At 58.6% G+C, this 13,731-nt stretch overlaps 2 protein-coding genes across 3 annotated transcripts; one reads left to right on the top strand and one right to left on the bottom strand.

Moving 5' to 3' along the window:
- Positions 1-965: 965 nt before the first annotated feature.
- Positions 966-6,096, top strand: VPS26B (VPS26 retromer complex component B). Its single transcript, XM_084274984.1, has 6 exons — positions 966-1,254; positions 3,154-3,310; positions 4,073-4,237; positions 4,410-4,585; positions 5,221-5,363; positions 5,901-6,096. The coding sequence occupies exons 1-6, from the start codon at positions 1,032-1,034 to the stop codon at positions 6,045-6,047; spliced, it is 1,011 nt and encodes a 336-aa protein (XP_084131110.1). The 5' UTR covers positions 966-1,031; the 3' UTR covers positions 6,048-6,096.
- A 3,075-nt stretch (positions 6,097-9,171) lies between these two features.
- On the bottom strand, positions 9,172-13,720 carry THYN1 (thymocyte nuclear protein 1). Of its 2 annotated transcripts, none has more exons than XM_084274986.1 (8): positions 13,581-13,720; positions 12,897-12,983; positions 11,664-11,893; positions 11,150-11,218; positions 10,435-10,527; positions 10,237-10,332; positions 9,507-9,657; positions 9,172-9,402 (listed from the first exon to the last, which is right to left on the bottom strand). In XM_084274986.1, exons 2-8 carry the CDS (start codon positions 12,937-12,939, stop codon positions 9,356-9,358), a joined length of 729 nt encoding a protein of 242 aa, XP_084131112.1. In that variant the 5' UTR covers positions 12,940-12,983; positions 13,581-13,720; the 3' UTR covers positions 9,172-9,355. The 2 variants fall into 2 exon arrangements, with proteins under 2 accessions (XP_084131112.1, XP_084131113.1); XM_084274987.1 differs by having other exon boundaries at positions 12,897-12,980.
- Between the last annotated feature and the right edge of the window lie 11 nt (positions 13,721-13,731).

Here is a 13,731-nt window from a genome sequence, read left to right as displayed (position 1 = left end):
GCTACCAGCGAGCACCAAGGGCCCCGTGATGGGGAACCGGGGCCGGGTGTCCCGGTGGGAAAGGCGGGGCGGGGAAGCTCCGGCACGGGAGCGGCCCCTCGCTGGGGCCTCACCTCCCCTCCCTGGCGGTCCTCCGCGGAGAAGGGCGACAGAGCGCCGTACAGGTGGGTGAAGGCGCCGAGCCCGTCCTCCGTGATCTCCTCGGCCAGCCGAGGCTCCAGCGGGTCGGTCTCGATGAAGTCCGAGTCCCAGGCGGCGCTTACCCAGCCTGTGCGGAGACACCGGAAGGGCCGCGCGTTGCGGGAGAGGCCGGTGTAAGGGCCCCGGGACCCCTCCCCACCTCACCTCCACCCCCCCCCCCCCCCCCCCCCCCCCCAACACCCCCAACACCCCCCGCACCCGCGTCGACGTCCTGCAGCCGCCACTCGGCCAGGGCGCCCGGCAGCTCCCGCGCCGCCGCCATCGCCGCCGCCGCTTCCTCCTCCTCCCGCTTCGAATCGGCCGGCCGCGCGCGCCCACCCGCCCGGCAGCCAATCAGCGCGCAGCGCCCGCCCCTCTGCCGGAAATGACGAGCCTGCCACCCGCCCCTTACCCCGTGCGCCTGCGGGGCCGGAAAGCCGGTGCGGGAAAAGGGGCGGGGGGAAAAAACCAGCCGCGTCCCGGTTCCGGCGGGGCGGCGCATGCGCGGTGCGGCGGCCCAGCAGAGTGGGGGGGGGCGGACGGGCGGCGGCGCGACGCGGGGGAAGCGCTCGCGCAGCGGCGGCGGCGGGGAGGGGGGAGGGGCGCAGCAGCGCGCGCGCGCACGCCCCCCCCCGACGGGCTCCTCCATCCGCGGCCGGGCAGGGGCCGGGTCCCCCCCCCCCCACACCCCCTCCCCACCCCCGGGCTGGGCCCTGCCGCATTGCGGGGCCGCCTCTCCCCGCCCCTCCCCGCCCCGGGTGTGTGTGTGTGTGAGGCGAGGGGCGTGAGGCCAGGGGTGCTGTGAGGGGAAGGGGCCCCCGCGGGCGCCCCCCCGCCCCGTGGCCGGGGCCATGAGCTTCTTCGGGTTCGGTCAGAGCGCGGAGCTGGAGCTGGTGCTGAGCGACGCCGAGAGCCGGCGGCGGGTGGAGCACAAGACGGAGGAGGGCAAGAAGGAGAAGTACTTCCTCTTCTACGACGGGGAGACCGTGTCCGGGCGGGTGGTCCTCACCCTCAAGCACCCCAACAAGCGCCTGGAGCACCAAGGCATCAAAGTGGAGTTCATCGGGCAGATCGGTGAGCGGGGCCGCGCTGCTCCCATCCTCTCCCTTCCCTCCCCTCCCCCTCTCCACCCCCGGGGGGCTCCATCCGGAGCACAAGGGTCCAGCACCATGGGGGAAGCCTCACCAGGGCGAACAGGGGCAGAGGTGCTCGGAGGAGCTGGGTGTTGGCCCCCCAATTCCCCAGGCATGATGCCTTCCCCAGCCATCTGGCCGTGGCTGTTCCTGCTGTGCCTGCTGGGCCAGTGGGTAAGCGGCATCCCAATGAGGACGGGGTGTTGGGTGGGTCTTCACCCACTCCTGTGTGTTCTACCTGCTTGCTGAGGCTGATGGGCTGGGCTGGGCTTGGCTGCTTCCATCCTCCATCCCCACGTTCCTGGAGGGGTCAGCCAGGCACGGAGTGTTGGGCAGATGGGCAGAACCATAGGGGCTAGGAGGGACCCCAGGTGAGCACTGAGCTGTTGAGAAGCCCTGCTTGCCTCCATGTGCAGCCCGCGTGGAGGGTTTGATGATGGCTCCTGCTTTCCCAGGGGAAGGGCAGCCACCACGCCCACCCCTCTGTCAGACACAGGGTTTCATGGACGTGCCTGGGACTTGGCATAGGTTTAGGATGCTCCCAGCAATGGGGCCGTGCCTGGGGTGGGTGATGCCTTACGCCCCTCTGAGCTCAGGTTTAGCCCCCAGAATCGCAGTGCGAATCGTGTGCTGTAGGGAAAGGAACTGGAGGCTTCTGCCCTGCTACCACTGTGCAGTTATGGCTTCTGCTGGTCTGGCTCAGGCTTGATGACAGCTTATGGAAAGCAAGGGGAATACAGGTAGAGCACCTGGAGCGCAGGAGTGTCAGGAAGCCTGCTCCTCCAGAGCTCATGTCTGGGTGATGAGGGGCAGTGGAAATGAGGCAGGAGCTTTGCTTCCTGCTCCGCTCTGCCTCCTCCCCACTGCCCAGATCCCAGTCTGGTAGGTCCTTGAGCCAGGAACATGCAGAACCTTAGCCCCAAATTCCTGTTGCTGCCCAAGCAGGCTGCAAAGGGGCGCATGGAGCTGGCATTATGTAAAGGGTGGAACCTCCTCTTGCACCTTGGAGCAGTTCCTGACCATTGCCGGTACCTCTGGGAAGCCACCTCTGCGCAGCTTCGTGCCGACGCTGAGCTTGTGCCTGTCTGTCTGGCAACACCGGGTTCTCTTTCCTGCTGATACCAGAAGGTTGTGGGGAAGCTTGGAGCCATGGGACTGTGCTGGTTACCTGAGCTGGTGTGAAGGGTGCTTCCCAAGGTGCATGAATGCTCTTCCCTTGCCTGTGCATCCCGCACACTGAGCAGGGGCATGCCGAACGCTGCCTTGGGGTCTCTGCTGTTATTTACACCCTGGGGCAGATCAGGGCCCCTCAAAGTGCATTGCAAGAGGATAAGCAGGAAGAGCTGGAAGCCTCCTTGCCCTGCCTCTGTGCTCTGTCCCTGTTTGCTGCTCCAACAAGGACGTGTGCTGTGCCTTCCCCTCGTTACAGCCACGGTGCCTTTGGCTTGGAATGTGGTGTGGAAAGTTATTGGAAGGGATGGCATGAGTCGCTGTCCCCTCAGACAGACCGAACATAATTAATATCGATAGTAGGTGCCCTGTGTTGCTCTAAGGCAAGCAGAGTTCCTCATTCATTGCAGGCTGTGCGGGTGTCTGCCTTCCTGTTTCGGGGTGTGGGGGGGAAGGTTCTGCCCAGAGGCACCTGGCTTCAATATGAGAGCCACAAACAAGAGCGGTACTTGGGAACTACAGGTTTCCCTGGTAGCTTCTCTGAACAGTGGCGCAGGAAGTCATCACGACTTCTGGGCAAGAGAGCTGCTGGTTGCGGGGAAATCTGCCTTTCCTCGCTGTGCCGTGTGGGATAAGCATCCCTGCTTAACCTGGACTTGTGTCTTCCCAGAACTCTACTACGACCGAGGAAACCACCATGAGTTCGTGTCCCTGGTGAAAGACCTGGCCCGTCCTGGGGAGTTCACCCAGTCGCAGACGTTTGACTTCGAGTTCACCCACGTGGAGAAACCCTACGAGTCCTACACCGGGCAGAACGTGAAGTTACGGTGAGTCTCCTCCCTTTGCTGGCTCCATCCCCCAGTTCTGTGCAGTGTTTGAGCACTGGTATTGACAGTGGTGACCCCAGAGCACAGCACCCCTTCCTGGGCATCCGTGCAAGCCAGCAATGCAATTCCCAACAGGTTCTGGCGGGCTGAGTTGCCATACGACTGCCTTTGAGGGCCCAGCTGCTGTAAGCATGTGTCAGGCTTTACAGAGCCGGTTTTGTGCCATTTAAGTGAGGAGAGAAATCAGCCCCTTCCACATCCACCAAATACTTTAATTTACTCTGGTAATTCAAACCCTGGAGGAAAATCTTTGCTGTAGCCTCAGCTGGGGATGGATTTGCTGCCTCGCAGTAGTCATCTTGACGTTAATCTTGCTGCCTGCAGACAGATGCCTGGTCTGTATCTGGCTCATGTGTTGCGAACTGGTATTTCACATCCCTTGAAATCCGGCCCCTGGCTTCGAAGCCGGGGTTGGAAAATCCTGACATCTGCAGAGAGAGGCGTGTCTGCGAGGCCAGTGTGATCTAATCTCTTGCAAAAGGGCAGTGGTAAGGCAGGCTCAGAAATGCAGGGAAGCTCAGGGAAGTTGTGGGAGGGCCTGCTTTTCCATTTGAAGATTCCCTTCTGCCTTTTCCAACGTGCAGGATATTAGCTGCTCTGGAAGCTAGGGTAAGACTGCTTGGGTAGCACAGTGCAGTCCTGTCAGCCCTGGGTCCCTGGCAGTACCTGTACGGCCCTGACAGGACAGGGGCTCTCTCACAGGTACTTCCTCCGAGCGACTGTCAGCCGCCGGCTGAACGACGTGGTGAAGGAGATGGACATAGTCGTGCACACGCTGAGCACCTACCCAGAGCTCAACTCCTCTATTAAGATGGAAGTGGGGATCGAGGATTGCCTGCACATCGAGTTCGAGTACAACAAGTCCAAGTGAGTGCCTGGAGAGTAGACGGTGCCTCTGGGGAGCCACCTGCTGTGGGTTGTGGGTGCAGGGGGCTCGCCTTGGAAGCCCTGGACAAGCACATTCCTGCTCTTCGGTCTGGGTGGTGCTGGCCCCGTGGTGCAGTGTGTGACCGTGTCTCTTTCTCCCTTCACCTGCTAGGTATCACTTAAAGGATGTGATTGTTGGGAAGATCTACTTCCTCCTGGTGCGCATCAAGATCAAGCACATGGAGATAGACATCATCAAGAGAGAGACGACGGGGACCGGCCCCAACGTGTACCACGAGAACGACACGATCGCTAAATACGAGATCATGGATGGGGCACCTGTGAGAGGTGAGACAGCAGATGAACCCTTTGGAATTCCCCTTCTGAGGTCTTTCGGGGTGGGAACCCGAGTCCTGCAGTATCTTTGGCTGGGTCTGAGTGCTCAGGGGTAGGATGTGCGTACAGAGTCGATCGGATGGGGATTGCCTTCCTTCTCTGGCACGATGAGGAACAATTGCAGCACGGTGTGTTGCAGTGGCTTCATTCTTGTGGTGAACCAGCAGCAGAGCCAGCAGTGGATGTAAATTCGCGGTTGGCTTGGGCCAGCAGCTGGCACTGCTGCAGCTTGGAGCAGAAAGATGGTGTTCCAGCTCTGCACTGAGCTCCTGTGCCACTTGTTTTCAAGTTCTGTTGCCCAGCAGAGTCACCTGCCAGAGAAAACGTCACCTGGCTCATTTTGTTCCCCTGCAGCGATCTCTGTGCAGGGTCACACACGAGTCCTGCACTGTTAAACCAGAGATGGAGCAGCTGCCCAGCAAGGGCAGGGTCTGGCTGCAGACCACACGTGCTGGTTTTTGAAGGGAGCTGACATCTTCTAGCTTGTCTTGCTCCACCTGTGGGGACAGTCACAAAGCCTGTGGCCTACTGAAACTGTTTGTGCTCTCCGAGTTCTTACCTGCATGTTCTGCCTCTGCTCTTCGTAGGGGAGTCCATTCCCATCAGGCTCTTTCTGGCTGGCTATGAGCTGACTCCGACGATGAGGGACATCAATAAGAAGTTCTCAGTGCGGTATTACCTCAACCTGGTGCTGATTGATGAGGAGGAGAGACGCTACTTCAAGCAGCAGGTGAGAACCAGAGCTGGTGCTTCTTGGCCACATAGGCTGTCACCTGGGACTCAGGGATTCGCTGGCAGTAGGTGCTGGGGGGAGAATCATGTTCTGGATGGATTATCTGTAAGGACTAGACAAAGCAGAGTGTACAGAGGGGGTCTAGAAGCAGTGGGACACAGGGGTGAGGTATGCATGGGGGTGCATGTTGAAGGTGCCCACCTGGGACTTCTGGTCCTCTCTGTTGCCCCGTGGTGGAGCTTCTCTGCTTCCCTGTAGGAACTGCAGTGCGGTGGCCAAGGGCTGTGGGACAGAGCAGCCCTGGACCTCCATCTGGCTGCCTCTGCGTGCTCAGGTGCCGCAGAGGAGAGCCCTGCCCAGGCTTGGGGGAAGGCTGTGCCGTGAGGCTTCTACTTGCCCTGGCACAGCTGTGGGCGGAAGGCGCCGGCGTGGGTGCAAGCTGCTCCCCACAGCCAGGTTTGGCTGCGGGGCCTGGGTGGGGCCAGAAGAAGGTCTCGCAAGCCCTGACAGGCCGTGCTGGCTGTGTTGCTGCAGGAGGTGGTGCTCTGGCGGAAAGGAGACATCGTGAGGAAGAGCATGTCCCACCAGGCAGCCATCGCTTCCCAGAGGTTCGAGGGAACATCCTCGCACAGCGAGGCCAAGCCCCCCAGCCAGCCCGCAGAGAACAACGGCCGGCAGTGAGAGGCCGCGCACGGGACGGCTGCTGAGGAGCCAGCAGGGACAGCAGCGCGAGGAGGAAGAGGAGGAAGAAGAAGAAAACACTTCAGAGACTTCATGGAAATACATACCCGTTTTTGACTTAATTCCTTTCTTCAAAGGACACGTGGGGGGGTGGGGGGCGGGAGGGCGAGGTGAGCTGGAGAGTGGTGGCGCGGAGCTGAAGGTGCCTCCGTGCTTCCCAATCAACTACATTCCTCTGGGGTCGGCTGCTTTGAGGCGCGTGTCTGGAGGCTGCGGAGCTGCCCGATCTCCTCTTTGCCCCGGGACCCCGTCGGTGTGGCAGCAGGGCAGGACAGAGCAAGCGAAGGCCAGATCCACGGCTCCTTTCCAGTGATGTGGATGTTGCTTTGCAGCTGCATTGGATGGACATTTTCCTCACCTTCGGAAGGAAAAATCCCAGGCGGTGATGAGCTGGGAGGTAGCCGGGGGCAGGGGGGAGGCAGAGATTGAGGTGCAGCCTAATGGAAATTGCTCAGCGTTACCCCCTCTTTGCCTCCCCTTCCTCTCCATGCCGGCGCTGGATTCCTTGTCATGGGCAGTTGTACGGCGTGGCTGGCTCAGCCCTACGGCTGTCGCATCCTGGCTGCCACATTGCATCAAGGGGGAGGTGGCACAGGTCAGCGCTGAAGGTGTCCTGGTGCTGCTGGGCAGGCAGGAAGGCTCCTGGAGAGAGCAGTGCCTTCCCCATCTTGTTCCAGCAGCTCCCAAGTGCCCCCGAGATTCGGGCTCCGGTTGCCACACTCATACAGGTTCCGGTTGCGGGTCTAGTGAATGGTTCTGGGGTGCAGCGAGTAAATGGGGGTTCCCTTGGGAGCAGGCTGCTGGCATTCCCCTGCCCACGTCTGTGGCCTCGGGACGGAGCAGCCTTGACACAGGAGGAACACGCCTGTCATGTTTGGTTGCTGCCTTGTGCCTCTGGGTGAGGATCAGTAGGGACAGGAGGTGGATGCAGGTCTTGGAAGCAGCTCGCAGCCTGCGCCTGCTGCTGCTGAGGTCAGGCAGCAGCTGGAAGGATGGCTGAGCTCTCCTGATTCCAGAGGCGCCTTCCTGAGGCCTGAGCTGCAGTCGGAGGGAGGTCTGAGGGTACGCTGTGAACGAAGAACCTGAATGTCCGGGGGTTTTTCTTTTCCAAAATAAGCTGCTTTTAGTATTCAGCTCTGTAGAATCATGGGAATGCTCCCAGGAGGGAATCACTGCCCCGTTGGAAGTCAGATGTGGCTTTGCAGACTTGATGGCTGGAGTCTGGAGGACACCCACCCCGTTTAGATGTTCCCGAGGACGCAGGTGGCGAGACCTCTACCAGACAGAGAGACCAGGCTGCAGTAAATGGGGCCTGAGCTCCAGCAAGTGGGATGTGTTGGGATTTCCTTGCGAGCTTGTGGCTTGACAGGGTTCTGTCCAGCTTCCTTTTGGCTCTGGAATGACTCTCCTCTGCCTCTGTCCTGCGGGTGAATGTAGCTGGGAAAGGAAAGTGTGTCCTGCTGGGAATGCAGCGCTGGTGGGGGAACGGGGCCAGGGTGGGACAGGGAGCTTTTTATGTCCTAAGACAGCTACTGTATTTCAGTGATCAATGTGTGTTTCTGCTTGCCAAAGTAAGTTACCTTTTACTCACCACGTGTAAGGTTGTGGTTTCTAGTCGAGCTGGACAGTCTTGCTCTGTTGTAGAGGACACTAACGATCTCATCTCTGCTGACCGCTCGCGTCACACCGTGCTGCTGCTCTGCCAGAGTGAAGACGTGGCTTTTCCTTGGTGAGCCGGCCGTGCTGTGGGCTGGAGCCGTGTCTTCCTCAGGCTGAAGCAAAAGCTTGCTTTAGATGGCCGTGGCAGGGCACAGGGTGGGGGAGTGCTGCAGCTCTGTGGCAGAGGAAGCCGGACGGTGCTCTTGACACTCACTCTACTCCCTGCTCTGTGCAGGGGGAATGAGAACGCAATCTTTTAAGAGACTGGGGATAGCAGGCTGGCTTTCCACAGCCCAGTCTGCCCCCCGCATCCCTCACCCCCCATCCCACCTAGATCCTTCTTCTCCCCTCGGTCGCTGGCCCCGTGGTATTAGAGAAGCCCCGTGGGTAGAACATCTGTGCGTTCCAGGAGCATCCCAGCTACTTACTGACCAGCTGCGGAGGGTTTCCTTGGTTGGTCAAGGTGCACGAGCCTCGGTGATGGGTCACTTGAGGGTCTTTCCCCATAACCCTGTGCCCCACTCCCCTCTGCCCTTACTGTTGGACCCCCAGTTTAGGAAGAAGCCCTGTTTTTACCGAGCGCACGGTTGTTCACCTGCGGCGTGGTGTGCTGAGCACCTTCGGAGAGGAGGGGAAGCCCAAGGCGGCTCTGGGTGTGACAAGAGCCTTTGGGGAGCAGGGTGCAGGCAGACACTACCCGAGCAGCTGCGTCCCCCCGAGCTGGGCAGTCCCGGTGGGTCCTTGGGTCAGCCCCTCTCCCCAGGCAGAGGGGAGTGTGCCAGTACTAAACCGAGCAGCGCAACCTGTAATTAAGCCTCTGCAGTGTTTACATGTTTCTTAATTCGTCGTCCTTTCAATGGCTGTATTTTAAAACCTGGGTTTTTTTGTCTCTCCAATTAAAAAGGGCCAGCCCTGGCTGTCACATGCTGTGCAGGACTCTGTCTGGTGTGGTTTATGGTGCCCAGCCTGGCTCTGGGTCGGTTTGGGTTTATCTTTCACAGTATCAAGACATCTTCCTGCTGTGCTGCACCACGCAGCCCCCCCAAAACCTCCTGGCTCTTTACAAACTCCTGGTCTTGCTTTAAGCTGTGTCACCACCTAGAAGCTGTTCTGGTGGATGATCCACATAGCTTAAAAAACCAGCAGGCCAGCTTTACCCCCTCGTCCATCCCCGACGTCAGGGCTGCAACAACACAGGACAACTGCAGCCCTCGTGGCACCCATGGGGCTGGATGTGTGTGCACATCCACCTTTCCTCCTAGTTGGAAGCTGAACGATACCTTTCTGCTGAGAAACATCCCTCTGGAGTGCGTGGAGCTGGATCTGGTGCTGGAACATCCTCGGGGGGGGGTTGGACCCAGGACCCGTTTGGTCCTTCAGGAGAGAAAAGCGCAGGCTCTGCGGCTACTGATTCAAAAAGGCTTTATTTAAAAACAAGCAGAAAGAACCGTGTCAGAGGAGGGGGCGTGGGGCTGGGAATCGCGCGGGGTGCGTTCCTGGTGCTGCGACCCAACAGGGGAACTGGAGAACTGCGCCGGTTTAGGAGGAGGTGTCAGTGGGCTGGGCGAAGCTGTGCTGCTGTCAGTTCCTTAGCGTGGCTTTTCCTCTTCCAGGCTCAGGATAAAATCGAATTCCTCTGCGTGGGAAAGGTAAGGAAGAGGAAAAGGCCATAAGCAGAACCGCAGAGCGAGGGCTGCCTCTCAGGGAACGGCACTGAGAGCCTGGGAAGAAGGTTCTTACCTTGTGTCAGTGGTTGGATGGACAGGCGCTGCCTCATGAAGAGCATCATGTTCTTCAGGGGGCCGCCGTCCTCTTTGTGTGCCAGGTGGTGAGCCTTGATTTCCGAGAGGGGGATGAAGCGCTTCGTCATCCGCACGAACTGGACATCCACCTGGGAAGCGACGGAGCAGGGTTGGAGACAGGACCCAAGCCCTCCAGCTGCCACAAAGATCTTTGCAGGGTGGGGATAACTATTTGATACTGAAGCAAGCTGATGCACGCTGTCCTACAGCAGTAGGAAGCTTTCCCCTTGCCCCAGGCCAAGGGAACGCTCAGATACTGCTGGCAGGTCCCTTGTTTAGAGGGATCATGGTGCTGGGCCCTAGCAGCACACCCGTGCAGTGTCACAAACAGTACACACTGTGCAGCCAGCCTGGAAAAGGTCCCTGCCCTGCAATTTAGCATCTTTCAGACCTGCAGCTTTGCTGTAGGCTGAGAAGGGTGCATTAAAAGGTTACATCTCTTTCTTAAGCCAAGTTTCTGCTGGGTCTGGAGGTCAGTTCTGCACCCAGGTCAGATTTGATAGCTTAGGGAGAGACATTTTAGCAGCCTGGAAGGGACAGACAGGGGAAAGGCAGAGCAAACAGGACCAGAAAAAGGTAGCTAGGCCAGGGCAGAAGCAGCTTCAGGAGTGTGATGCGAATAGAGCAGTTTCGAGCTGTGTGCATCAGTATTTAGTTTAATACATCACCATGGACCACTTGGGGTTCTCTTTTCTACTGGTGGAGTCATAATGAGGATCCTTCTGATCAAACTGTGTGTGATCAGGGTATGCCTCCTTTACAATCTGAAGCAGAAGGGGAGAAGATGGTGAGACAAGTTCTTGTCAGTTAAAAACTACTGGCAGTAGTTCTCACACAGTAGTTTTTCACACAGAAGAGACCCTCACCTTGACAATGGCAACGATGCCAGGCTCCTTGCAGTTGCTGTGATAGAAGAAGGCCTGCTGCCCGAGCTTCATGGCCCTCAGGAAGTTCCTTGCCTGTTGGAGGAAAGCAGAGACTTGGAGCTCCCTGTATCAAGCACTCAGGGTTTGCTCTAAGCAGTGGGGAAGGAGAATTAAGGATGAGGGGGATGTACGTGCTTCAGAGCTGCTCCAGAAAGGTTTCCTAGGGATGCACTGCCTGCTGCAAGGAAACAAAGCAGGAACAAAGCTGAAGAGCAACATCCCATGGGTTAGGAAGTTGGTAGGAACTTCTTCAGAGAGAGAGAGGGTGACTGCAGTCAGCTGTCAGCAGCAGAGCAGATCCTGCACGGGGGGCGGGGGGAGCACACGTGGCAGGGGATCCTCTACAGCAGGGGCAGCACGTGTGGATTTCCTTTGCCCTGAGGCCTGGAACAAAAGGTGTGTGCTGCCAAGGCACGGTGTTTGGGTAAGGACACACTCACTGGAAGGCATCGAGAGCTAGAGAAGATCTGGGTGACAGGACAGAATATTACCCAGCCCCAATCTCCTCTGACCTCCAGGCAGGAGCATTGAACCCTGACAAAATCCAGGTGCAGAAGCAGGCAGAGTGCTGCCAAGGGAATGTGTTATCTGTGGGGAGAGCCGCTCTTCTCCTAGCACTGTATCAGTGACCCCATCTTTGCCCTGTGCTCCTTACCTGGTAGTTTCTTACTCCATCCCAAAAGGTGGTCTGATTGGGCTGGGCTTTCAAGTCGTCGATGCTGAACTGCCGAAGGGAATGAAAGGACAGGGTAAGGTCAGGGGGAAGTCTGAGCTTCACACCAAAACCGTTGTTCCCTGTAGCTCCTCCAGTTACACTACAAACTTGGCACCACTGTTTTGGCCCCACAGGGCTAAAGAAAAGCCTCCACAGAGGAGGAACGCTGCAGCGGCGTAAGAGCAGCCAGAATTATGTGCTGCCCCACCATCAGCCACTGAGCATCCTCCCTGGGACCTGACTGCCTCGTTTACTACGGGGATCAAACCCCAAGGTTGTCACCCTGGAAGGGAACAACATTCTATCTCTACTTCAGGGGAGGCTGAGAAGCAGCAGAACCACAGCATTAATACTGCCAAGCACCAGAATTGTCCAAGCCGGTACTGCAGCATTCAGTCTCTGGCTCTCTGGCAACTTCTACACTTCTCTGAGTAAGGCTGGGAGTTGTGCTTACCTTCACATCCACACCCTTCTCCAGCCTGCTCTCTGGCTCTGATTTCAGAAGCCAGTGGCAATAGGTTATCTTGCTTTCCTCCCCACCGGAGTCAGACTCTTTTGTCTTCTTCCAGTTCTTCCATCCTGACTTGGAACTCCCAGCTGGAGGCTTCGTGGACTTTTCTTCTTCCTTCTTATCCCGAGTCTGCTCCTCAGTTTTGGCAACTTTGGCGTCAGGCTCTTTTTTATCTTCAAAGAAAGCAGAAAAAAAACCCCATTCAAATAAAGAGCACGGTCTGCTTCCCACAAGGACAGGTGCTCAAACACTGTCAGGTGGCTGAGCTGGTTCCACACACCAGCACTGGACCACAGCAGAGGTTTGGTGCAGCCCAGATGCTGTGGGCGAGGTAGCAGCGTTACACATCCATGTTTCTTTGCCCCTGTCTAGTTTGCATCCAAAATAGGGATAGGGATTTTTTTGTGTGGTGTGCACGAATATAATTTAATTAGGCACAGAAATGCCAACAAGAAAAGCCAGGGCAGCCCTCGTGGCTCACAGGCCAGGTACTTGATTACTGTTTTTAAATTGATAGCTGAGGAATCAGCTGCAGGTGACAAAGTTGATATAGGCTAGTCTGGTGAAGCTGAGCAGTAAAGCCAGCTATTTAAGTGACTGCAGCAGCTGAAAACCTCAGGCTAAGGCTCTGCTGTGAAGATACAGAGCTTTACTACCTGTTCAGAGACACTCTGTATCCTGGCTTGCCCAGAACCCAGATAGCAAGAAAAAGAAAATCCATGTAAGAGGTATCAAAGGTGGCTGTTTGCTGGGCAGATTAAGCAGGGGAGCAGCACGGATGAGGCTAACTAACTTTTTTCATCTCACACCTTAAACACATTGCCTCGAGAGCAAGGTTTTGGCTTTTGGAGATGGCACTGCATCAGCTTCCTGCCATGAGGCATCCTTCTGACAGACTGCCTCTCAACACGTGGGACCTGAAAACTCCCCATGCATGGCCACGAGCCGCATGCTTCCTAACGGCCCTGAGCTGAGAGTACGTCACTGTCCCTTGTCCTGTATCTGGCCGACCTGACTCAGCCCCAGGCGGATGCTCAGCCCGTTGGTACAGAGGAAATGCTGCCTATGAGACCTGTGGGTTTCAAAGGCTGACGGTTGAGGTGGCTGTTGGTAGTTTCGCTATCGCTTGGGACCTCGAGCAGGGGATGCTAAGGGAGTCAGGATGTCTGCACAGACCTGCTCCTGCTCCCTTCTCTCTCTTCCTGCTCGGCCAAGGCATCTCCGGTTGCTTTCAGTGACGGTCTCTTAGCTGAGAGGCACCTGCTGAAGGAGAAGAGGAGGAGGAAGAGTTACTGCCGGGCCGGGCATGCCGAGAAGAGCATCAGTAGCCAGGAGAGGGAACAAGAGAGTGAGGAGATGAGTTTCCCTCCCCAAGCTGAGCCGTTTCCTCCATCAGTGCGAGCGCTGGCGCTGGCTGCGGACCGCACCCTTGGCACAGGAGAGCCCCGCACAGCCCCCCTCTGACGGACGGCGGCAGCAGGGCAGGGCAGGGCCCGGGAGGGCAGCTGCCGGGGAAGCGTCCCGAAGGCGCTCGGCCCCTCTGTGCTGCGCAGGAGGAGCTCCGCTCTCGGGACAGGGAGCGCGGCTCGGCGCGGCCTCGCCCCGGGGGAGTCCCGGCCCGGCCCGCTGCTCGCAGGCGTCGTGCGCGCAAAGCGCCTTGGGGAGAGGGAGCGACTGGCCGCTGCCAGCCGGCCCCATCCCGCCCGCGGGCCGCTCCCAGCCGGCCCGGGCTCCGCCGGCCTCCCCCTGCCAGGGCGGCCGGCGTCAACTTTTCCACCTCCCGCGCCAAGCTTCTCCCCTCCCTCCCTCTCTCCCTCCCTGCCCACCCATCGCTCCCCATCGCCCCCGGTTCCCTCTCACCGGCTCCGGGCTCGGCAGCCCCCCTGGCCGCGGGCAGGGCAGCGGGATGCTCTCGCTTGGGCGCAGCGGAAGGCGCGTCCGTCCTCGGAAGCGGGTGACCGTTATGCAAAGCCGAAGGCATGGCCCGCCGGCTCGCCCCCTTCCGCGCAGC

The sequence above is a fragment of the Gallinula chloropus genome (genome assembly GCF_964237585.1).
Source record: "Gallinula chloropus genome assembly, chromosome: 24".
Lineage (NCBI taxonomy): Eukaryota > Metazoa > Chordata > Aves > Gruiformes > Rallidae > Gallinula > Gallinula chloropus.
Note: the sequence above shows the minus strand (reverse complement) of the source record. Positions and strands in the feature narration are given on the sequence as shown.